General features: G+C 38.4%; 1 protein-coding gene across 8 annotated transcripts in view; it reads left to right on the top strand.

Annotated features, from left to right (window-relative positions):
* Window positions 1-24,504, top strand: part of Klf8 (Kruppel like factor 8) — a 133,377-nt gene extending 108,873 nt beyond the window's left edge. For all 8 annotated transcript variants that reach the window (XM_045140466.1, XM_045140467.1, XM_045140469.1 and 5 more), the window contains 4 exons: window positions 6,297-6,861; window positions 10,804-10,915; window positions 11,844-11,983; window positions 16,898-24,504. In XM_045140466.1, the coding sequence (XP_044996401.1) occupies window positions 6,297-6,861; window positions 10,804-10,915; window positions 11,844-11,983; window positions 16,898-17,079 (999 nt within the window). In that variant the 3' untranslated portion in view covers window positions 17,080-24,504. The remainder of the gene's footprint in view (window positions 1-6,296; window positions 6,862-10,803; window positions 10,916-11,843; window positions 11,984-16,897) is intronic.
* The last annotated feature ends 2,199 nt before the right edge of the window (window positions 24,505-26,703 follow it).

Below are 26,703 nucleotides of genomic sequence, written 5' to 3'. Positions count from 1 at the left end.
TCAACATTGACACTAAGGAAATACTTGTGGTAGGCTGGATTCACTGAGATGTAACACACACAAAATGGATACAGACAGAAAAATGTGATGGCTTATTTTAAGGAATCTACTATTAGACCACTAAAATCCAAATAATTAGCCTTGTAAGCTCTTTTTCAAAGCCATGTGATGATAGCAGGAGAAAACATTGATTGAAGCCCTATTGCAGACAGGGTTTTGATTAACACCCAGTAGACCACAAAGCAGGCATAGTCTACAAAAGGATAATTTAAGATGGCTGGTTGGAGCAGGGCCTTGTAACAATATCTCATCAAAATAGTAATGTATCTTCTTCAATTTCTATATGTTCCTCAATCAGTTTCCATTTTAGCTATTCTTGAATAATGTGTTTTTGGTAAATTGAGTAAGTACAGATCACATCCCTGCGAAGAACAAGCCCTTGTGCTGATAGCATTATTGTAGGCAAAACCTCGCATCTTGGAAATGGCTGTTAGCAAAGAAATAAATTTGCAAAATAGTCTCCACTTTACATTGAAGACTCAAGAGCTTTAGCTTCCTTATATTTCGAGGCGTAAAACAGATTCTACAAAGTACTTAAGATTTTAGCTAGGTTCTACCTCAATGTATATTGGAACATTATGTCATTTTATACATTGGTACCAAATGATGGGCATTATTATATAAAATAATATCACACATAAGCACCTATCCTTTCTATTGTAACTCCACTTTAAATGTTATTATAGACAGTTGTGATAGATACAATGGAAACACATGTCTTTCCTACTCTTCCTTAGAGATTCTTTAGAATCTTTCTTGTTATTTTGGCAATGAAGCTACTCAGGGAAAAAGATGTATGAAGAATAAGGAAAGGGTTGGAGAGATGGCTTAGTGGTTAAGGCATTTGCCTGTAAAGCCAAAGGATCCCAGTTCAATTCTCCAGGGCCCATGTAAATGAGATGCACAAAGGGGTGCATGCGTCTGGAGTTCATTTACAGTGGCTATAGGCCCTGGCGCACCCATTCTCTCTCTCTCTTTCTCTCTCTTTCTCTCTCTCTCTCTCTCTCTCTCTCTCTCTCGCTCTCTCTCGCTCTCTCTCGCTCTCAAATAAATAAATAAAATATATTTTAAAAAAGAGGAGGGAAAATAGTAGCTTAACTTGATTTGGGGAATTCAGGGGACTGTGAAGCTGATTATGCTTAGTAAAGATGTTCTTGATGACTTCCTCTGTCCAACCTTTCCCTGACTGCACACCTGCCCAAGCTGAAAGGATTCTACTGATGCCTTTCCACTAATTAGTTTAATCCATCCATAAAAGGTGGATATTACATTAGTAGTTTCTTAAACAGTGGAAGCAATCACAGAAATCATCTACTGGAAGAGCCAAATGAAGCAGTATGCAGACCACAAACAAAGCCTTAAGCAAGGTAGGGGCTTTCAAATGAAGAACCCAATAGTGTCTCAGCAGAAAAAGCAGGTAACAGTCTGGCTCAATTCTGAAGGTAAGGTATGGATGGATTTTACTCACTCCCAGCATGCTCTGAAGGTTTTATAAATGAGGTCAGAGAAAGAATACTACATCTTTGTACTCCTCATCCTCTCTGAGTTTAGGTCTATATTTTCTATATTTTTTATTTTTTTTTATTATTGACAGCTTCTATAATCATAGACAAATAAACCATGATAATTCCCCCCATACTTTCCCCTTCACAAATCCACTGTATATCATATCCCCTCCACATCTCCATTTTTCTCTCTTGTATTTTGATGTCATGATCTTTTCCTCTTATTATGAAGGTCTTGTGTAGGTAGTGCCAGCCACTGTGAGGTCATGGATTTCCATGCCATTTTGTGTGTGGAAAATTGCATTGTAAACAGTCCTACCCTTTCTTTGTCTCTTGCATTCTTTCTTCCACCTCTTCTACAATGGACTCTGAGCCTTGGAAGGTGCGATAGAGATGTCTCAGTGCTGAACGCTCCACTTTCATTTCTTAGCACTATGGTGCCTTCTGAGTCATCCCAGAGGTCACTGCCATCTGAAAAGAGAAGCTTCTCTAACCAAAAATGAGAATAACATTAATATATGGGTATAAACATTAAGAAAAGTACTTACAGGGCAGTTTGGTGGACATAATCTATGCATTTAGCCAAACAACAGCAGGCATTACTCCCCTAGGACTCATGACCTCCCCTACTATAGGCTGTTGACTAGGTTTTCAGTACCATGCATGTATTCCCTCCTATGGAGCAAGCCTCCAATCCAAGTAGAAAGTGATTTGTTTTCCCCATAACAGATATGCCACTATTCCATCATTTAGCATTTGGCCTGGCTGGCCAATATTAAGGCTTGCAGGGTCCACTACTGTTTACCACTACTGATGACTTCTCTATCCCATAAGGCTGCATACAGTGTAGTTTTTAAAAATTTTTTTGTTTATTTTTATTTATTTATTTGAGAGCGACAGAGAGAGAGAGAGAGTGAGAGAGAGAGAGAGAGAATGGGCACGCCAGGGCTTCCAGCCACTGCAAATGAACTCCAGGTGCATGCACCCCCTTGTGCATCTGGCTAACGTGGGTCCTGGGGAATCGAGCCTTGAACTGGGGTCCTTAGGCTTCACAGGCAAGCGCTTAACCGCTAAGCCATCTCTCCAGCCCCAGTGCAGTTTTAAAAATACACTTTATTTATTTATTTGAGAGAGAGAATGGGCATACCAGGGCCTCCAGCCATTGCAAACGAACTCCAGATGCATGCACCTCCTTGTGCATCTAGCTCACATGGGTCCCGGAGAGTTGAACCAGGATCCTTTGGCTTTGCAGGCAGACACCTTAACCACTAAGCCTTCTCTCCAGCCCCAGTGTAAATTTTTAAAGCTTTCTTTAAGCTGGTCCATAGGGAGATGATTTTCAGTTCAGCTCCAGCTTGATTTCTCAGAGACCTGCAGCCCAAGCATGTAGGATCTTTGGCAATAGGGTCTTACCATCTAATTCTGGTGGGAAACCAAGAGCCGTAGCAATAGCCTGTAATGTGTTCATAGCATCAGGGACCTCCCTGGACAGCAACTCACTGGCACTGAAATTATTCTAATAACAATCCATGGCTTCTAGATGTACCATTATCCAAAGCAGTAGGTTTCCATATGACTTATTCATAACATCTTAAATGTTGATTAACCCTCCCACCCTTCCTTTACTCAGTCTCTTTCCCTCACTTCACTTAGGTCATTGTATCCCCAGTAATCTGTTTATCTACTTACATATATGCAATGTCCTCCACTTAAGTACCCCCTCTTTCTCTCTTATAGCCCCTTTCTAGCTTATTGGCTTCTGCTACTGACTTTTGCTATTTCCTTTTTATATTTATTTGCAAGGAGAGAGAGAGAGAGAGAGAGAGAGAGAGAGAGAGAGAGAGAGAGAGAGAGAGAGAAAGAATGAGAATGAGAATATGAATGAATGGCATGAATGGCCATAACAGGGCCTCCTGCCACTGCAAACAAACTCCAGACACAAGTGCCACTTTTCACATCTGTCTTTACATGGGTATCAGGGGATCAAACTCAGGCTGTCAGGTTTTGTAAGCAAGCACCTTTAATCACTGAACCATGTCTCCAGCCACATCCTTATTTTCCCACACATATTTTTAAGTAGTTATGACCACAGTATATTATCACAATTTACATTTAATAACTCTTTAATGCTATCATATATGTTGTCAGTATTCAAGTTTCTCCAAATGACCCACCAAGATATTTCTTCTTGCTTCCTTTCTCATCTCTTTAAATACAGTCTGATTCCTCCTTCACCCTTTCTTTACTGAGGATCAAATTAAATCTGATGAAAATAGCTTTGCTCATGTCATTCAGTTTTCCCAAACAATTTTCTGTCATCTTATCTTGAATTCCACCTTCCCTCTTCTTCCAAATACACAAGTAAAAAAAAAAATTGGCTTTGTTTTATATAAAGGATATATTCTTGAACATCTCTCATAGTTTAAAATGGCCATAACTCAAATATTATGCTGATAATAGAAGCTTTTTCTATTTATTGACTAAAGTGACATCACTATCTCCAAGGCCATCTTCATGAGCCAGAGTGTTACTTAGCAACAACATACATAGTACACAATATCCTTGATATCTGAGTTCAAGAAATTCTTAGAGAGTTTTTAATTAGATTGAAATTTCACATTTTTTGTATCATATATACACTGATCATTGATCATTTGTTAGTATTTTTAACTATATATAATTATAAATGTTAATAGGTTATCATAGAATGCTTGTGTATACGTGTACATTAAAATGTGACTCAGGTTAAACAGATCCATTTCTTCAGACATTTGTCATTTCTTTATGGTGAAAGCTTTCAAAATCCTCTGCTATTCTAAAATGCACAGTACATTTTTATAATCTGTGGCCACACAGTAGGCTATGTGATAGGACTACAAAGTACCTTGCTCTTATCAAACCATTACATAATCCCGTTAATAAATCTTTCCCCATCCCTCTTCCTGACACTGTCTTCAGGTGCTAATAGTCACCATTCAACTCTCAACTTCTAGTGAGTTCAGCATTTTTTAGATTCCACATATGGATGAGATCATATGTTTCCATCCAGGGCTGGAGATATGGCTTAGTGGTTAAAGTGTTTGCCTGCAATGCCTAAAGACCTGGGTTCAGTTCCCTAGTACCCATGTAAAACCAGATACACAAACTGGCCCATGTGTCTAGATTTCGTTTGCAGTGGCTAGAGGCCATGGCGTGCCCTTTCTCTCTCTCTCTCTCCTTTTAAATAAAAACTTTTTAAAAAAAATAATGATATCTAGTTCTATCCATGCTCAACAAATGTCAAGATTTTATTCCTTTTGAGTGAGAATAGTATTCCTTTAGGTGCATGTAGCACATTTTTTTCTATCCATTCATTAGTTGATGGACATTTAGGTTTCTTCCATTTCTTCCCTTCAGTGAACATGGGAATGCAGATGTCTCTTCAATGTATTGATTTTACTTATTTTTGATATATACTTGTGTGTGTTTGTGTCTGTGCGCGTGTGTGTGCACGTGCGCATGTGTTGAGACAGGTTCTCACTGTGTAGTGCAGGTTGACCACAAACTATTGCTCTTCCCACCCCAGTATCTCTGCCACCTCAGCCTCTTGCATGCTTGGATTATAAATATGCATCCTTTTTTTTTGGCGGGGGGGTTTCAAGGTAGGGTCTCACTCTAGTCCAGGCTGACCTGGAATTCACTATGTAGTCTCAGCATGGACTCAAACTCACGGTGATCCTCCTACCCCTGCCTCCTGAGTGCTGGGATTAAAGGCATGCACCACCACACCCGGCTGCATCAGTGTTTTTAAATATCCCACAATTTAGAAATTGCCTAGTTTAATTTTGTATATAACACAACTAACTATCCTGCATCATTAGGCCCTAAGCATATTGTCTGTTGTCATATATTTTTTTTAAAATTTTTATTTATTTATTTATTTGAGAGCGACAGACATAGAGAGAAAGACAGATAGAGGGAGAGAGAGAGAATGGGCGCGCCAGGGCTTCCAGCCTCTGCAAACGAACTCCAGACGCGTGCGCCCCCTTGTGCATCTGGCTAACGTGGGACCTGGGGAAGCGAGCCTCGAACCGGGGTCCTTAGGCTTCACAGGCAAGCACTTAACCTCTAAGCCATCTCTCCAGCCCTGTTGTCATATTTTTGCAAACAAATTCCATCATTACATTTTCTCTGTCTAATGAAATCTTCATTTTCTATAACACATCTGAAATGTCATGTTCTCTTTGAAGCCTCTCTGTTCAGGGAGAATGAATTACACACATCCTTTTGTGGTGCTAGAAATGGGACCCAGAGCCTTGCACAAGTGCTGTACCACTGAACTAAATCCCAAGCTCCATTTTGTTTTTCTAAAACACCTTGTTCATCACTTACTTTGCTATTTATCCTTACAAGTCGTTCCCATTATTGTAGCAGTACAAGTTAGTATGTTGTCACTAGACTTGGCACAAAGCTCATATTAGATGTTCAAAAATGTTAAATTTTACAAAATAATTGAGAAAAATTAAATGTATTGATTTTCATTAATTGCCTGACACAGTGCCAGTACTTACTGGCTCTTTGTAAACTTAATGCTCGGTAACATTTCCTTTCCTTATTGGTCGTTAGAGTGTTGCTGCCTCATTCCTTTCAGTGCCATGTATTCTTTCCATGAGAATAGAGATTTCCATCTTTCATCATTGACACATCTCTTTTGGGTACTAACAATGTCTATTTCTCATTTGTTTATTTTAGGTCACTGGCCCAGTTCAGATCAGAGATACCCCTGTGACATCAGACAGAAGTAATATGACATCTTTACCACTCCTAGATACCAGCTCTATTGAGAACCCAACACTGTTTAATGACATCAAGATTGAGCCCCCAGAAGAACTCCTGGCTAATGATTTCAACTTGCCCCAGGTGGAACCAGTTGATCTCTCTTTTCACAAACCCAAGGCTCCACTCCAGCCTGCTAGCATGCTGCAAGCTCCAATACACCCTCCCAAGACACCATCTTCTACCCAGACCATTGTGGTATCTACTTCCACATCTGATACAAGCACTTCAGCAAACATCCCTACCGTTCTGACTCCAGGGTCCATCCTGGCTTCCTCTCAGGGCACTGGTGGCCAGCCAATTTTACATGTGATTCACACCATCCCTTCAGTCAGTTTGCCAAACAAAATGGGAGAGCTAAAGACCATTCCTGTGGTGGTTCAGTCTCTTCCTATGGTGTACACCAGTTTGCCTGCAGATGGGAGCCCTGCAGCCATTACAGTCCCACTCATTGGAGGAGATGGCAAAAATGCTGGATCAGGTGAACATCAGTATTTTCCCCTTCTGGGTATCACCTTCTTCCATCTGTTCCCTTTCTGGGTTGTCCTACTTCTTTTCACCTGCTCCAATTTTTCCTGCATATTTCTCTAATGTGAATCATTCATAATAACTATTTTAAAATACTTTTTCTTTATTGCTTAAGAATGTACAGTGAGCCAGGCATCATGGCCCATGCCTATAATCCCAGCACCTGGGAGGCTGAGGCAATAAGATCATGAGGCCCCAGCCAGCTCTGGGTTACATAGAGAGTTCAGGCCAGACCCCTTTGGGCTACATAAAGAGACCTGCACCACCCTCAAAATTATAATAGAACTTTAGACAATACTTATAAATAGGAATGCCTAACCTTGAGTAAAATATTATATATCTTCTTAGCACCATCATGTTTTTGGTAGTAAGTAACTTAAATATTGTATGTTTAAAATGTTACTGCTTTAAGTCAAAATGCAAAATCTAAAATTAAATCTATTTAATACAATCACAAACTTAAAAAAAAAAGTTTAAGCTTACTAAGGCACTCACCCTGGGACTTTCCAGGTGATTGTATTTATTTTTCCATGCCATTGGGAACACTTTGGTGGAAACCTTGAAACCATTTATATCACTACCATACTTATGTACCGTACTAGCTCCTGCTTCTCCCAACACCTTCTTTTTTTCTTTTCCCTACTCAAAATAGTCTGTGAAAAAATGCCATCTTTCCTCTGCTTCCCCTCATTTGGTACCTATCGCCTTCCTATTTGCCTTTTGATTGGTTGTATCATAAGTATGTGGACATTATTCTCAACTTAATTATTAATTCTTAAAAAAAATAAGGCAGTCTTCTTGTCTGTGGGGGTACATCTCCAGAGACACTACCACAATGCTACGTAATAGTAGTCTCACCAGAGATTTTCATGTGTTGTAATTTTCCAATTTTACTTACTTATATGTGCATGTATTAATGGTTTGCAGTACTGGGGATCGAATTTATGGCCTCACACATGCTACACATGTGCTCTACTAACAAATTACATTGCTAGCCCTGTTTCTACTTTTTTATTATGTGACAGAAATTCACTAAGTTCCCTTGGCTGACCTTGAACACACTTTGTAGCCAAGGAAGTTCTAAGACTTGCAATCCTCTTACCTCAGCCTCCTGAGTAGCTGAGACTACAGGCCTATGCAACTAAACTGAGCTTATTTGATTTTTAAAATTTTTTTTATTATTATTTATTTGAGAGCGACAGACACAGAGAGAAAGGCAGCTAGAGGGAGAGAGAGAGAATGGGCGTGCCAGGGCTTCCAGCCTCTGCAAACGAACTCCAGACGCGTGCGCCCCCTTGTGCATCTGGCTAACGTGGGACCTGGGGAACCGAGCCTCGAACCGGGGTCCTTAGGCTTCACAGGCAAGCGCTTAACCGCTAAGCCATCTCTCCAGCCCCTTATTTGATTTTTAAAGTAAGTTCAGAATTCAGAAAGGTTGAAACTAAGTTTCCCTTTAACCACTGTCCCCAATAGCAAAGTTCCCTTCCTTGAATTATACCTTTTTAAATTTCTAATCAGCAGTGTTCAATATATTTAGCTTTACTATGTTTGTAGAGGTACAATCAGTTTTGAGCTTTAGAAAAACATTAAGAAGTTGAAATACAATCAGAGGATGAGAATTAATGATGAGAAACGGAATTAAACACATGTGAAGGGCAGATAATGTTTGGCACAATTTAACAAGGTGGAAGGTGAGACATATGGCTAGAAATTTTCAGAATCAAATTTCTAAGAGTACCTTACCTTGGAAATTCAATTTCCTGTGACTATTGTATCACTAAATGAAGGACAGTTTAAAATAACGTACCAAACACCAGTTTTCTGAGACTGAATTTGAATAAAAATATCACTATACATTAGTATTTGGTTATAGAAATGATACATTTTCATAACAATTTTGTTTTTTGGGTATGATGACAGTTTCTACATAGGAATGTGTGCTAGACAGCCAAAGGGAACATAGAGAAAAGAAAATTAAATTACCTGTGTGAAACTGCTGAAATAAGGCAGTGGAGAATTAAGGGGTGGTTTGAAGGTGCTTTGAATGCCCCACATCTCTGCTTCTAATATCCATTATTTCCACCAGAGCCACTCAAGGTATATAAAATAAAATTTAAAAGTGTAATATGTAGTGCCAAGCTAAACACTAATATTTTTAGCTCAGTAATCACCAAAACAAGGTGCTAATCCCTACGGGTCACACAATACAATTTGAGAGGAAAAACAAAGTACCTTTTAAAAAACATTTCTTTTTTATTTATTTATTAGAGACAGAAAGAGAGAGTGTGTGAATGGGCATGCCATGGCCTCTAGCCACTTAAACAAACTCCAGACACATGTGCCACCATGTGCATCTGGCTTATGTGGAACCTGGAGGATTGAACCTGGGTCCTTAGGTTTTGCAGACAAGTGCCTTAACTGCTAAGCCATCTCTCCAGCCCCAAATTATCTTTTTTTTTTTTTAAAAAAAAAATTACCCTTTACATGTTACTTTTTCTTTGTGTTTTCCTGTCGGGAGCCATAATGTTTATAAGGTTAAGATACTAATACATGTATGTCATGAATTCTCCATACATAGACATGCACACATATTGAGATGCATGCTTAAAACTTCTTAGCGGCCGGACGTGGTGGCACATGCCTTTAATCCCAGCACCCGGGAGGCAGAGGTAGGAGGATCGCCGTGAGTTCGAGGCCACCCTGAGACTCCATAGTGAATTCCAGGTCAGCCTGAGCTAGAGTGAGACCCTACCTCAGAAAAAAAAAAAAAAACTTCTTAGTGTATGATGTGATCAAAGTGTAGAGATAACCAAGTTAACTCTTTATACTCACTCTTTAAAAAATAAACTAGTTTATTTATTTATTTGAGAGAGAGAGAGAGAAAGAAGAAGAGAGATTGGGCATACCAGGGCCTGTTGTCCTGCAGACAAACTCCAAGCATACACGTCCCCTTGTACATCTGGCTTACATGCATTCCTAGGGAATCAAACCTGGCTCCTTTGGCTTTGCAGGCAAGTGCCTTAACCTCTAAGCCATCTCTCCAGCCCTATATTAACTTTTAAGTAAGTTTTAAAAAAAGAAAGAAAAGAAAAAACTCACTGTATTCAGGAGTCTGCTCACCATCTGATCTAATTCTGTCATGAGTTAAAAATATCAGTGGTTGATAATAAAGAATATTGAGTAGTTTTTTTTGTAATGTATGTGTCTACTACATGCTATCCACATGTTTCATTATATCGACTCGTTTCAGTTTAATAGCACAAGATATGAAAGAGATGTCCTGACCTCTGGGGTAATCCTAAGAATTATCTAAGGATAGCCAGGGAACTAACTATTCAAAGAATTCAGTTTAACAAAAACACATTGAACCTAAGTCAGGCGTGGTGGCACATGCCTTTAATCCCAGCACTCGGGAGGCAGAGGTAGGAGGATCACCATGAGTTCGAGGCCACCCTGAGACTACATAGTGAATTCCAGGTCAGCCGGGGCTACACTGAGACCCTACCTCAAAAATAAAACAATTTTAAAAAAACCAAGCAAACAATGACAAAAATACCCACATTGAACCCGTCTTTTCTGCAGACCCTTATCCTAGGGGCTAAAGATAGAGATAAAGCAGACCCAGCTCCTGCACTGGGAAAATGAACACTCTAGTGGTGCCAGAAAAAACCCTCACCACTCTTCCTTAAAAGACAGTTCTGTTCCTTGCTATATTAACTTTTTTTTAAAGTTATTCTCTTTCTCCTATACAAATACCTTTCTGTCTTTCCCTTCTATGATTTTATTATCTCACTTTCACTTCTCAATGTGGGACAAACTGGGGATCTAGAAAAGAATTTCAGAGGTACATAGATTCTGGTCCACACTACTCCTTTTCTTTTCTTTTTGGTTCCAGTAAAAGTTGACCCCACTTCCATGTCACCACTGGAGATTCCAAGTGATGGTGATGAGAGTGCAATTGAGAGTGGATCTTCAGCCTTACGGAGTCTGCAGGGATTGCAACAAGAGTAAGTATGAGTACTTCAACAATACCCTCCCACCTCTCTCCCTCCTCCCCCCCTCTCTCTCTGTGTATATGCATATGCATGTGTGTAGAGGTGGAATTAATTTGACACAACAGTAAAAGCTTGAGGCAACAAAATACAGGTAAACTGCTTCCTTAAGGAAGTATATGAGTTTGTGTACACATGTGTATATGTACATATATCTTATGATAATTAGGTTCTAACTATGTGCCATCAGTTTCATCCTTGAAAAAAATCTTCAAATATCCTATAAACTATAGTGGTGTACTGTTTCTGTCTGTAAGTTTAAAACAGCTTGGGTTTCCAATTTTGAAACTAACTGGAAGTAATTTGCTTGTGTTCAGCAACAGTGTTGTATGAAAACAAAATGCATCTCCTTAAGCGCAAGAATGGTACTTGTTGAAATGAACGGTTCAAACTGTGAACAAGGAAACATTACTATCTTCCATGCTTTCTCAGGGCTGAGCATTTACTGAGCAAGGTTGCCTAGTTGAAAGAATTACCTACATTATTCAAATTATTTCTTCTCTTGGGGAGCTTGCACTAAATTCACACAAATTAAGATAGTGCTCCTGGGCTGGAGAGATGGCTTAGCGGTTAAGCGCTTGCCTGTGAAGCCTAAGGACCCCGGTTCGAGGCTGGGTTCCCCAGGTCCCACGTTAGCCAGATGCACAAGGGGGCGCACACGTCTGGAGTTCGTTTGCAGAGGCTGGAAGCCCTGGCGCGCCCATTCTCTCTCTCTCCCTCTATCTGTCTTTCTCTCTGTGTCTGTCGCTCTCAAATAAATAAACAAATAAAAATTTTTAAAAAATTAAAAAAAAAGATAGTGCTCCTGAGGCAGCACCACTATATGCAAACCCATGTGTTAAATCTCCAATTTAAAGTCTTTGCTTGTCATTTCTTTGCTTAGATCAGCAACAATGGCCCAAGTGCCAGGAGAAGAATCACTTGACTTGAAGAGAAGACGGATTCACCAATGTGATTTTGCAGGATGCAGCAAAGTGTACACCAAAAGCTCTCACCTGAAAGCTCACCGCCGGATCCATACAGGTCTGTTCACCCCAACTCACCCCATACAGAGAGAGAGAGAGAGATTTGTGGGAACTAGGGGGCAAAAAGGAAGTCTTGAAACAAAAACTGATTTGTATTCATAGGTGTAGGCCTCATTTTTGTTTTTAATCCCTATGTCTTCTTTCTTACTTTTATTTTCAAGGTAAGGTCTTGTTCTAGCCCAGGCTGACCTAGAATTCACTCTCAGGCTGGCCTCAAACTCACAGTGATCCTCCTACCTCTGCCTCCTGAGTGCTGGGTTTAAAGGCATGTGCCACCATGCCTGGATTGTTTCTAACTCTAAGGCAACTTTTACCCAACCAGTGCAGGAAAACATGAAGCCTAGTGTCTGAGTAGTCATCATTAGTGGTCTCCTGTAGATCTCCTAATGGAGAAATCACAAGCCAAAAAAAAGATTAAGAAAGCTACAATAGTCTGTCCATCACTACCAGGGCCCCACAGGTTTTGCTAAATGTGAAAGAGTACAAAAGCAATTGAAACTAAGTGAAGTTAAAAGCAGACTCTTAGCACACAGGTACACCTTAAAGGCACACACATTTAATCCCAGCATTTGTGAGGTAGAGGTAGGAGGATCACCGTGATTTCGAGGCCAGCCTGAGACTGTGAATTCCAGGTCAGCCTGTCAGCCTGGGCTAGAATGAGATCCTACCTCAAAAAGTAAAAAAAAAAAAAAAAAAAAAAAAAGAAGGCTCTTGGATCTTAGCCCCATCAGCTAAGCTATAATGTGTTGTTTACATTAAAAGAAAGATGCTCATATATCAAGCAGGTTTGGTGAGAGCTGTATCAAACTGAAGGGTGCATGCCCATTTGAAGAATATCTGCCGTCTAACTGTAGATTACCCTTAGGAAATCCTCTAATTTTTATTATAATACCATAATTTCTTGAATTTTTAAAGTTAATTTTCATTTTTGTTTGTTGGTGACAATGTCTTCTGGTTAACTTACTTGCTTGGAATTTCCTATTCAGTGCAAATTGGTGTTGAAGTCCTGATTGTCCTGCATCAGCCTCCCAAGTACTGGGATTATAGGCATATGTCACCATATCTAACTTTCCTAATACTTAAAAAAAAAAAAAAGGAAATCAAGCTTTTTAGTATAAAATGTCTCACATTTTGAATGTTGACATTTAGTTCAAAAATTTTATAATACCAGGAATTATTCAGAGAAACTTGCCTAAAAGTCAGATGTAGCTTGTCGGCCATCAGTTTGTACCCTCTGCCTTGGTGACTCTTCCCAGATTAGAATTGGGATTTAGACACATTGTACAAGGAAAAGGCTCATTTTTTTTTTTCTGGCAAGTGTCTCTTATGTCACTTCTATAGCATTAGAATTTGTACAAAAAGAGCTACATCCCTAGTAAAAGTACCTGGAGTCTATGAATAGTCTGATTTTCTGGCTATATTTTTGCAAGATTCCTATGACACTTTTCTTATTTACTGATGTCTTTGCTTCTCCTCCATGTAGGATGTGCTAATTCCATTGAGTGTATATGTTACTGAAGTATTTAATAAAACTAAAATCTCAACATGAGAAAGCAGAATGGTTCACTGGACTTTGTTATACCTACCTTCATTTTATCTTCAAGAATTTTATTATTTCCTGCACAATTTTGTTTCTTCTGCATTCTCATCAACTTATCATTGCATTATTTTGAAGCAAATTCCAAATATATTATTTTAATTATAATTACTTCAAATTATTATTTTTTATTTTTTTAAATGCTTTATTTTGTTTTATTTGAGAGAGAAAGAGGGGGAGAGAGAGAGAATGAATGGGCATGCCAGGGCCTTTAGCCACTGCAAATGAACTCCAGATGCATATGCCACATTGTGTATCTGGCTTTATGTGGGTCCTGGGGAATAAAACATGTATTCTTTGGCTTTGTAGGCAAGTACCTTAACTGCTAAGCAATCTCTCCAGCCCTTCAAAAATATATTTTAACAGAAATCTTTAAAATGAAAATACCATGAGCACATAAAGATCCTTAATATCAAATGTCTCTAAATATCTAGTAACTGATATTTATTCATTCATTTATTTCAACATGCAACCACACTTGACTGGCTTGTGTAGTTGGATCAGGGATGTGGAGTTACCAATGTGAATTCAAATGGGAAACCAGGTTGGGAAGAACCCTCTCCCCTTCCTGTATGTGCCGACTATCCCCCCAAGAGCAATCCAGCTATGGGGGATTCAGTTGTACAGTGACCATGGACAGGGGAAGAAGACTCAGCATTCCAGCATAGCATTGAAGATACATGTGTAAGCTGGAAGGGCCCAAGGTGGTAACGAGACGGGTGATGTGTAGATACAAAGATAAGCCTTTGCCTCATGCTGCTTGTTGCCTTCTCAGCTGTCTTTCCACGTGCAGGCAAGGGGAAGAGGGGTTGACCAAGTCATAACTGAATTGTGATCCCATTGCAGATCCATCGGTTATGGAATCTTATGTGGGATTACAGGATTCTTTAAATGTTCATTGAGCATCCGTGGGTCTTTTTGCATCTTCACCAGAATAGCCATATGGCCGGGGCACTCATTATCTGCTGTACCTCAGAGTCAGCCATGGTGCACCACTTCACAACCTCACAGCTGCTGTGTTGGTTGCAATGTGCCACCATATAGTACTTGCAAATGTCTGCCACCTCCTTACAGCTAGACTCGAGCTTCAGCAGCTTGTAGTACCCATCCATGGCTTTGGATTGTCCTTCCTGGGTTCTAGGACAGTGTCATTCCTCATATAAACTTTGAGGAAGGCCAGCTCCAGCTGGATATGTTCCTCATAATCCTTGAGTGTCAGTTGAAACTCCAGGAGCTTGTTGTAGCTTACAGTTTAGTTGCTGTAGTCTCCTTTCTGCAAAAACTTGTTGCCCTTGTTCTTTTCCTCCAAATGCAAATCCAGGCTGATATACCAGCATTCTTACTCCTTTGTAGTTTTCCCTGCCTGTTGGTATTTCTTTCCCTTTTCTAATATATGTATTTGAGATAGAGAGACTATGGGCCCACCAGGGCCTCCTGCCACTGCACATGGACTCCATATGCATGCATCACTGTGTGCATCCATCTGGCTTTACATGGGTACTGAGGAGTAAAACCCAGGCCAAGGGGGAGAGCAGTACTAATCTTTGGACATAAACATGACATAAATATTTTGAGGGCAATTTGATTAGCACAACACATTTATTTAGTCAAACAACAGTAGTAGCTTTCTACCTAGGATCTATTACCTTATCATACATAAGGTTTTTTTTTGTTTATTTGTTTGTTTGTTTGTTGAGGTAGGGTCTCACTCTAGTTAAGACTGACCTGGAATTCACAGGGTGGCCTCCCTAGTGCTGGGATTAAAGGTATGCAGCATCACAGCTGGCTAACCATGGGCTTTTTACTAGGTTTTCAGTACCAGGCATGAATTCCCTCTCTTGGAGCAGGCCTTATATCCAATCAAGAGAGTTACTCCCATAATAACCATGGCATTATTACACCAGTAGGTACATCTTGCTTTCTGGTCAGGTGTATAGCACACATGTTGTATCCACTGTCGGGTAAGACTTGATGACTTTTCTCCCCCAGCAAGCTACATAGCATTTTCTACCACTATGAGAACTAGCCAGCTGGTAGAAGGCTTCCAGTTCAGTTCCAGCTTGATTTCTCAGTGTCTTGCAACTTAAGCTTGAGGTGTCTTCAACAATAGGATCTTACCATGTAGTTCTGGTGGGCAACCAGGATCCATGGTAATAACCTGTATCATTTTGGGGATCTTGGAGGCTGGCCTTTCTGGTTTTTTGTTGTTGTTGTTGTTGTTTTTGAGGTAGGGTTTCATTTTGGCCCAGGCTGACCTGGAATTCACTGTGGAGTCTCAGGGTGGCCTCGAACTCACGGCGATCCTCCTACCTCTGCCGCCTGAGTGCTGGGACTAAAGGTGTGTGCCACCGCGCCTGGCAGGGGCTGGCCTTTCTGAACAACCATTCACTGGGAGGTATCCCACCCCTGACACTTTTTTTCCTGCCACAACCTGTGGCTGCAGAGAGCAGCATTATCCACCAACACAGTAAGTTTTTGTCCAAGTGTATTCCTATCTTGCATATTTGGCACTCTTGCTTAGCTAAGAACTTCCCCCTAGAAACCTTTTCTTTTTCCTTTTTGCTTAGATGTTACCTTTGTATATCATTAAAACCTCATCCTATCCAGGAATTAAATAGAGTTTTTGTTACTTTCTTATTGCTGGGCCAAAATGCCTGACCAAAAGCAGCTTATAGAAGGAAAGGATTTGTTTCATCTTACAGTTTTGATGGGAAGTTTCATCAAGGCAGGGGAAAGCATGGTACAAGCAGGAAGTCATCACATATATCTACGTAGAAGTAGTCTGAGTGAGCTATCTAGCACTGGCAAGCTGGGTGAATAAACTTCGAGGTGTGCCCCCAGTGACACACCTCATTCATCAAAGTTCCACCTCCCAAATTTATTTAAAAAATTATTTAAAATCACACAGTGTTGTACAACCAGAATTGAAAGAGCTATTTGAGTCAGAGCTTATGTGCTCATAATTATACCCTCTTAGCCTCACTTTAGGACTTCTGTGACCAAAAGTGTACTATAGAGTAGATGCTATCTTCTCACCACAAAACAGTAAGTATGTGAGCCCTGTGGGAGACCAGCTGAGTAAGTATGTTTGATAGCTGTATTTAACTGATCCACAGAATACATGTGTTTTGAAACATGTCCTATATTGCAAGCATACATGTTTATTGGTTAAACTAATTAAAAAGGTGAATGATAGCAAACCTTTCAGATGATTGCGTCACTTTTAAACTAAAGTTTTGATATACATGATGAATTCTGCTGTCATTAGATCTAGCAGCCAGTCATCTCTTGATTCCCTTTTCTTGTCCTTTACAGGAGAGAAACCTTATAAATGCACCTGGGATGGCTGCTCCTGGAAATTTGCTCGCTCTGATGAGCTTACCCGTCATTTCCGCAAGCACACAGGCATCAAACCCTTCCGGTGCACAGACTGCAACCGCAGTTTTTCTCGATCTGACCACTTGTCACTGCACCGTCGGCGGCATGATACCATGTGAATGTCATCATAGGCCACACATCAGAGGAGCTGCAGTGGTCTCGTGTGTGTGTGTGTGTGTGTGTGTGTGTGTGTGTGTGTGTGTGTGTGTCTGTGCGTGTTGAGGCCAAGATTATTTTTTCCTCTTTGATTACAACTTGCCCCAGTTATGGGGTTAGAACAGCCTACTGAGCCAAATTTAGGAGACGGAAGAAAAAGTTAGCTGGTCTCCCATGGGGCTCTTCATCTTCCACTTTCACCTTTCCACTGTCAAGACTTCAATTTTTTCAACCTCTTCATGGGTTGAATTCCAGTGTGGCACCCATGGCTGCCCACCCTCTAATACCCCCTGCTATTTAATAGACATGTTTTTCTACAATAACGAAACAAGACTCAAACTAAAGGCTGTGAACAAACCTACGCTGCTCTCCTATTTTCTCTTGTTTTCTAGAACTTTTATCCATATATATGGATAATATATATATATATTTATATGTGTATAAATATATATCAGTACTTAAAGGCAGTTGATCGTGTCCTAAAATTAGATTTTTTTCAAATTCATAGATAATAGGGGTCATAAAAATATAGTTGATTGGTAAGATTTACAAAGAATTGGGTCCTAAATACAGATTTTGTAGATCCAGTCTTCTTATAGTTTGGTCTTGGAATGGCACTTGTCTTCTTAAGTCCATCAAAGGAAATGAAGGGATTTTTTTGTCCTCTTTCTCCTCTTTATGCTCTTTTAAGATTAAAAAATTGGCACAATTACATTATTTTTAGGTTAAATTTGGACAAATATTCAATGTACACAAAGACGGATCAGTAGGGAGAAGTGTTCTAGGAAAATATACTGGGCAGTGATGGGAAGAGGCAGACCTAGGATTATCCTGTGAACCAAGAGAGGGTAAATTTTTTTTAAACATAAGCTGTCAAAACTACTATTCATCCCAGACCTCATTCACATGGCAGCCTTTTGAGATAGTGTATTCATCAGGCTGCACTGTACTGCTTATTATTTTGTTTATAGAAATCAATTACTCATTTTATTACCTGATGAGAAATTGCACACTGAGATCATGTTATACAGTGCTAAAAGGTCAGAGAAATGAAAATTTTTTGCTATATGCCATCACTGGCAGTCATTCCTCTATTTTGAATGGACTATGAGTCTTTTTGTAGTAACTGACATACAAAAAGCAATTTGATGTTTTACAACTGCTATGAACACCGAAGCCATTTCTTTTAGTCATTACAGTAGGTTGCATAATTACATTTGGTTGCCCAATGAGACTGTTTCATAATATTCTCTGAGACATAAAACCCTCTGTTTCTGCCCTGGACCTCAGATCTACCTCCACATGGCATATTTCCCTACCTGTGGTAAGAGGAGATGGGCTTTATATCGATTGTGTTGGACTCATCCTCTTTCCTAAAGGTTATTTTCATAGTGAATCCTTGATTCTTGGCAGACAGTAACAAGCTCCTGCTTAAATACTTCAAGTTACTACCTCCTGTGGCTGTCCATTCTGACTAAATCATAGAATTCTAGCATCAGAAAGGTATCCTGTTAGCTTTCTAGTTTTACCCATCCCTCATGTTTTACAGATAAGATAAATACGGGTCAGATTCTTTTTCCAGATGTTTCCTAGAGGCCTTATAGACCTATATGCTTCTTCTCCCAGGGATTACATTGTTAAACCAAATTAAAGGAAAATCATGTAATTGGTTGCAATATTTGTCCAATTTTATATATACTTCAGAAATTTTTAGATGACAAAAAAATCATTTATAGTTCATGCCAGTCAAATGGTGTTTAACATTAGGCACATTGTGTTTCTATTATCCCACTTTGATAATGTCTGGATTTTTATTTACCTCATATCAAGTTGCAATGTTTTTCCAGACCAGAAACCCTCCATAAGTTTAAGGACTGCTTGTAATTTTCAGGATGACACTTTAGGTTTTACTATTATTATTATCTTGGTATGGATTTTTTCATGACTTTTGGTGTATAAATTCCAAGCTCTATACTCATTACGAAAGCACTACTAAATACCTAGGGCCAATCTATTAATGGAGACTTCTATGTAACTGTAAGACAGATTGGTAAATGTGAATTGCCATCTTGCATGGATTTAAGCTTACAATTGAGTAGTTAATACTATATTATAGAATAGAGCCCAAAATCTTACCCACTTGCTCCAGTCTGGAATCCAAGATTTGCTTTCCAGAGTTAAAATTGGCATGTGCACCTTAGACCTCAGGAACTTTTGAATTGGGACTAGGATCTTTTCTTAAATTATGGCTGTCAAATTATTGTACTTAGTGTGATCAAATTAGGATCCCAAACATTAGTGTTCCTGGCATTGCTGAGCCTTTATTCAAATATTTTTACTCTGCAAATGCTTTGTTAATTGTATATAGTCAAGAAGTAATTTTAACCCTATTTTCATTGCTTTTTCTTCAAAAATGATAAAAGATCTTTCCCATCATGAATATATGCTTTAAGATGTGGGTCAAGATTCATTAAGGGAATCTCATAGAGTAAATACAGTACAGTGCAGCTACTGCAGCAAAAGCACAGAAAACTTTGCCACACAGTGAAGTGGAAAGGAAGGAAATGTATCTCTCTTAGTGAATACTTGGGGTGTAATTGAGTTTGATGTGCTTACACTAACAAAGCACTGTTAGTATGACATTTGCCTAGGATATGGAAATGGCCTTATTGATATGAGCAGATAGTATTCAGAAATATGTTGTAGTGAAATTCCACCTGCTATAGATAATTGACATTTAAACATAACTTGATAATTAAAAGTTGTAAATTTTAGGAAATCAATGAGGAATATGAACTACGTGGGTAGATTTGGTGGAGTTTGTTATATGCAAGATATATGGGTTTGTGATAAGAATTTTATTTAAATACACTTTCCATTTTAGAACTCTTAGGTTTTCAAGAAAAATGTGAAGATAGAACAGAGTTCCTATTTATGCCACATCTAGTTTCTTCTGCTATTAACATCTTACATTAATATGGTACATTTGTTAAAATTAATGAAGCACTATTGATACATTCATATTAATTGAATTAAATACTTTATTCGGATTATCTTAGTTTTTTTTTTTTTTTTACCTACTATGCTTGTTCTGTTTCATTATCTCCTTCAGGCTGCCACATTGCATTAATAATCACATGTCCGGAAAACCTCCAATTTGTTGTGACACCTTCTCAAATTTACTTTGTGCTCAAGGACCTTAAGAGTTTTGAAAAGTCTGTTTTTCTACTTGTATTTATTGATACTTTTCTGGGTTAATAGATTTGGGGCAGGATGACTACACAGCTGAATTACTATTTTCATCATGCCATATTTACATTACATCATTCCTGATGTTATCCTTAATCACATGGCAGAGATAGTGTGTATCACCTTTCTCCCAGATAACCTTTGTCTTCTCTCCCATGCTGTACTCTGGAAGGAAGTCACTATGTACATAGCCCACAGTTGAGGATGGTGAGTTATTCACCATGTCCATGAGAGAAAGTATTTACATAAATTATTTGGAATTTTTCTGCCTGCAAGATTTATCTTCTCTCCATTTATTTATTTATATAATTGTTTATGTCAGCATGGACTCGTGGATATTTATTTTATAGTTTACCTTATAATTCAGTGCAGTTTTATATTGTTGTTCAAATTGTAGCTGTGGTCTCAGGAGATATTTTGCTTTCACTCCCATGTCCTTTGGATATAACCCATCATTTTTTCAGAATATTTAATTTCTGGCACTGCAGCATGTGGTAGGTTTTTTTTTTTTTAATTGGCAGGAGCACTTCTATAATCAGCCTTTTCTTCAGTGAGTTCTGATTCTTTTTCTTGGGGAATCAAGATGTGGCGCAAATATGCCTGTTGCTTTTGGAGTATTGTTACTTCAAGGTCTTCTCTGCCAACAGAGCAAGGAAATATGTGTGTATATACTAACATATGTATATGCATGTGTCTACAATCATGTCTGAATGTATTCATCTGTGTTTTTATTTTGTGTACATGAGTTCATATTGATGTCTTCAACTCTAATCCACTACAACATTTCTAGCTACTTCCTCTTAGTTATCTGTGTAGCCTCCTATTACAACAGTAAGAAACATGAATCCACCTTCTGTCACATACTTACTTAATTATTCAAATCCAGTATATACTCAGTATGACAGTCTCTTATGTGGTATCTTGTATGCCTATGGGAGATAACTTCATTGACTAGAACTGGTGCTTATGTACATGATAGTAACATTTTTAGAATTCTAAAAACTCTTTGAAACAAAATTGTCTAAAAAATTCTAGAGTTAGGGACTTTTTGTGTTCTCAATTCTAACTTATCTCTAAAACATGTTGGGATATCAGGGAACTTACTGATCTTCTAAAGTGTGCTACTTCTTATATAAGGGGATAGATGGAAAACAAACTGGGTAAAGCTGATTTGAAGAAACACTAAGCACTATCTTTTTCTCTGCTAAATATGGATCTCTGGCAAATGGTATAGTACCCTGAGTTACCTCTCTTCCCCCAACTTCTAGGCAAGTCACATCACCTCTCTGTGCCTCTATAAACCCATCTGCAAAATGGGAATCCATATATCTACCTCACCAAAGTGTTGTGAGGCTTTTTATTAATAAGTATTTAAAAACTGATTAGAGATCTCTAAATGATAAGAAAGTATTATAATCATTACTATGATGATAACTATAGTACCATATATTTACTGTATGGAAAGATTAGGCCTCTTAGGGGATATATAGGTAAATTGGAGTCTGTAAGAAAGATAATTGTAGAGTGGCCACTGGAAGCAATATTATTTCTTCTCATTCTCATGTTTCCTACATATTCTCTCTCTCTCTTTATTAACACTTGAATTATTATTTGTTTCTAGACTTTAAATACATTAGGATCTAAAAAGGATAGGCAGGTAAAATACAATTTCAAAATTGTATTTTTCTTTCTTACTCTACCTAGACTGTATTACATATCACTTTGCCAGAAGCACAAAGGCCATTTCTCAAATCCCCTCAGTTTTCACTAAAATTTAGTTTCACCAGTTACATTTTATCTTCATTTACTGTACATTCAACAGTAAAGGTAGGAGGGGAGTTGGGTGGGGTGGTTGGGATGGGAGTGGACTGGAGGAGGATGGAATTTATATGGGTGTGTTTCAAACATTGGTATGACTTTCCATTTCCTTTTTGGTGGTGGGTTGGGGGCAAGGGAAGAGATCCTATTTTGTTAACAATTAAGTTCTCTTTCTTGCCTAGTCAATGTTTCCTAGAGTTAGTATGAATAGCTGTGTTAGACATTACTTTTATAACTATGTTGTGTACAGTGCTGTTCTCATTGTATTCCTGAATTAAAGGGAAAGTCCCCAGTGGTGTTTATCTTTTCTTTTGGATAGGAGGTAATATCCAGGAGAGCAGTGCCAGAAACTGACTCTCATTTTTATGTTGGGATAAGGAGCCTGCAGTGAAGGGACGTGCTGAGATTTGTCATTATTTATTTAAAGAAATTATAAAACAAGATATTAAGAATTAAGTTTCTTTGATTTTTATGTTTGTATCTCATTATTTTAGTGCTTTAGAGCATCGCTCTGTTTTCACTCCGTTTTATACTTGTTCCTGTTCCAGAGGTATGGCTTTGAGGAATCTCTTATATACAAATCTGTCATACATCTGAACATACTTAAGAATTGCCTCAGTTAGCATGGCTACTTAGAGATCACTCTTGTAGCTCAGTGGGGCACTTCCATTGTGGCACCCAGGATGGGTGCATGCTTCAGTACTAAGCAATCATGTTTTGTTGGATGACTGTACTTTTATTAATAAAATGTTTAAACTTTAGAAACCATGGATATTATGTTCAGTTTATCTTCATGTTATATTTATTCAACATGGCACAAGTAGCTCATTTATTTCCCTCTAACTGGGTAAGCTGTGATGGAAGTACTCTATAGTATCATATATCAACAATGTATTTCCCTCTAACTGGGTAAGTTGTGATGGAAGTACTCTATAGTATCATATAGCAACAATGTAAGCCAGGCTGTCTCATGCAGTAATTTATTTAAGCATACAAGGTCCTACCCATTCTTAATATATCCAGCCATATTCATGAATGGGGCTTGATGACGACTGTCTTTTATATGTTTCCTATAAAGGATTCCAGAAGAGTTCATTGTGGTAAAATCTCTATTGGCTAGGTTCCTCTGCCCAATCGTGTTATTCTTGGCCATTGTGGTTTTCTTTATGGGAAGTAAAGAAGGAGAAGAGGATATGGGGACATTTTTAAACCTCAAAAACATCTCGATACAATACTAATCTTGAGTGGAGTTGTAGGAAATTTCTCATAGGAAACTTTTTCAGAGAAACAATGACACAAAATAGAGTGAGGGATATTCTGTAAAGGAGATTTAGCCCAAAAGTTGGAAGGAAAAAAAGTGACTTCCTAGGTCTACTGGAATGAGATTTGTTATTTTATGAGGTAGAGTCTGAGCTCAGGCTGAACTGGAATTCACTATGTAGTCTCAGGGTGGCCTCAAACTCAGTGATCCTCCTACTTCTGCCTCCTGAGTGCTGGGATTAAAGGCGTGCACCACTCCTGGCTCACATTCAATCTTGAATGAGACAAAACAGAACAGGAAAGCAAAGTCAAATAATAAAATGATTGGTAATAATACAGTAGAAAAAGAAATAGACCAGACTTTTACAAAGGGTAAATAATGATTCAAGCCTTTTAGGCCTCCCAATTAAACCCTGAGTGTGGGCTGCTACATGCCACATAGGACAATCACAGCCACCCTAAGTGTAATGCAAACATAAGCTATATTTATAAAGCTATCATCGGTTGTAACCTTACTTTACGGTTTGGTTTTGCTTTCCTGTTGGGTGTTTAAAACCATGGCCAAAAATAACCATTTTCCTCTTTCTTGTCAGTTGAGGCTCATTAGAGGCTACTCTTGGGTACTCAGAAGGAGCCCCATTGGCTTCTTTAGTGTTTGTCTAACAGTCATGCCAACTGCTAGGTTGGGTCAAGGACTTGCTATGCATGTGACTCTCTCAGAAACATTGAGGAGATTGTCTTCTATATTAATCATCCTCTTTATGGAATGCACAACCTTTAGAGCCCAAACTGTGGGGCTTCTATAGCCTCTCTAATCAAGATGACAGTTGTCTTACCAGAACTATACAACCACTTTAGAGGTCTCCTATTGTTCTCTGGTCCTTAGGTACTTAATTAACCTGGGAGCTGGGACCAAAATATTGGTTATTTAATGCCTTGGTCCTCCACGTATTGTTCTTGAACACCCAGAAAGTTAGTTGAACCAGTATAGAAGAACAAATTATGTGTTAAATTTAGTTGTTGTACAACTTAAAGCTTAATAAACACAATTATTAAATAAACTTTGTCTCTGTTAAGACTCAGTTTCTTAATTAGAAGTCAGACAAACCCAGGAAAAACTATAAGCAATTATTATGAGAAAAAAATGCTCTTTAAACATATTAGTTATTTGAAGAATGTTGAAAGCACAAATATAAGTCATGTTTTTTAATCTTTGGAACATCAAACCTAGTGGGTCTACCCTCAAGATGAGGGCAATTATCCATGAAGGTAAAGCTGTTCCCAGGCGCAGGAGCCATCATGTCCTGAGAGCCACTTTATTCCTCCAAGTAACAGGAACTTCTTTCAATCATTTGCAGAACCAGAATTAAGACAACAATCAGCCAAGAAACATCTTGACAAAGATTATTTAATAATATACTTTTAGTCCTCTGTTTTAAATTTTTAGCTATACTATGAACTAAAAGGAAATTGGGCTAACAGTTTTAGTTTATTTAATAACTTATAAGCCAATATGGTACCATGTAAACAATAAAAACAGATACACAACAAATGCACACACAAAAGTGCCCCAAGTGACTAGTCTAAGAAGGAACCACCACTGCCCCTGCCTGGTCCAGGGATAATGTGGAATTGAAGAAGCGTACTGAAATTGGCAGAATTCTCCCAATGAGCATTTGTATTCTCTGACAAGAACTGAGACACACCAGGAGGGAAGAGACCACAAGTAAAGGTGGACCTTATATACCTCAGAGCCTTGGACAAAGAAAGTACTGTGTGGTCAATACCACACCAAAGAATAAGCTGTTATGGGCAGACAGGAGGTCTCAGACTATAGAATTCCCAGGAAAGGGAGGTTCCACACAGAAACCCCTCTCAGCAGGAAGGACACACTGACTTAACTTGCATGAATTAATGGGACAATCCGCTCTCGTGCCATCTGCAGTGACATCTACAAAGGACAATTGAGAGCCAGGCATGGCTGTGCACACCTTTAGTCCCAGCAATCAGGAGACTGAGGTAGAAGAGTTGCTTTGAGTTTGAGGCCAGCCTACACCTACATAGTGAGTTTCATGTCATCCTGGGCTAGAATAGAACCCTACCTTGAACCCCCATCCCCCAAGAAATGTAATTCAGGAGATAACAGAAACCATATTCATCTCAAAGAGGAACAGACCTTTATCTGTTTTCTTATTTTTGTTTCAGTTGTTTAGTTGCTTCGTTTTGTATTATACCTCACTTGAGTAGGGTTTTATAACTATCCTTTATTTTTATTCACCTATTCTATAATATGTTCTCTATTATTTCTTAGACTTCTAACCCATGCACTTTCCTTTTCATGCATACTTTACTCTCAGTCTCCTTCACTTTTATCATTTCATCTTCTATTACTTCTTTATTATTAACATTCTTAACTCAAAAACATCATAAAGATCTTTTTTTTTTTTCAGTTGATACCCTAGTGCCACAGTCTTCAAACATCATAGGGGATACAAAGTGAACAATACAAGCTTCTGTTACTATAGTAGAAGATACAAATGCAAAGAAACTCAACACATCAGGAAAAATTATGTAAAATGAAATGAATGAACAAAAAGTTGCAGAAAAGAGAAAAATAAAAGTTGGAAGACAAATCAATCCCAATGAATGTGTATGGTACATAAAAGGAAAATAGCAAAAAGAAACATCAAGCCACTACAAAACTTGAAAACAACCACAAGCACAACTTCTCAATAACACAAAGATCATGAGATAGATGAAATGCCAGTAACCTTTAAAAAAGTATCAATAACCACATATAAGCCTCAAATAAACAGATGGACAAAGTGAGGAAATTAAATCATCACAAAACTGTGAGGAAAAATCACAAACTAACTGACAAAGACAAACACATCATAATAATATCATATCTGTCATCAGGAACTCTGAAAGACAAGAAATCATGGAATTATATACTTCAAGACCTAGTGGCTATTAATCTTTATTGCTATATCCAGCAAAGTTATTTTTAATTGATCAAGTAATAAGAACATTCTAAGACAAGCACATAGTAAATAGTTCATGACAACCAAGCCTAACTTCAGAAAATATTTAAATGCTATGCAGAGAAGACCAAGAAAGACAGTCTAAAGGAAAAAATAAATTTCATGAACAAAATGCATGAACAAAGAAGTTCTAGGAAGGAATACATTATGTCCAACACAGTAAGAGAAGGGAGAAATAATATAATAATCCAACCAACAAGAATGACTAAAAAGACA

The sequence above is a fragment of the Jaculus jaculus genome, chromosome X, assembly GCF_020740685.1.
Source record: "Jaculus jaculus isolate mJacJac1 chromosome X, mJacJac1.mat.Y.cur, whole genome shotgun sequence".
NCBI lineage: Eukaryota > Metazoa > Chordata > Mammalia > Rodentia > Dipodidae > Jaculus > Jaculus jaculus.
The sequence above is the reverse complement of the archived record's forward strand: the minus strand, read 5'-3'. Positions and strand labels throughout refer to the sequence as shown.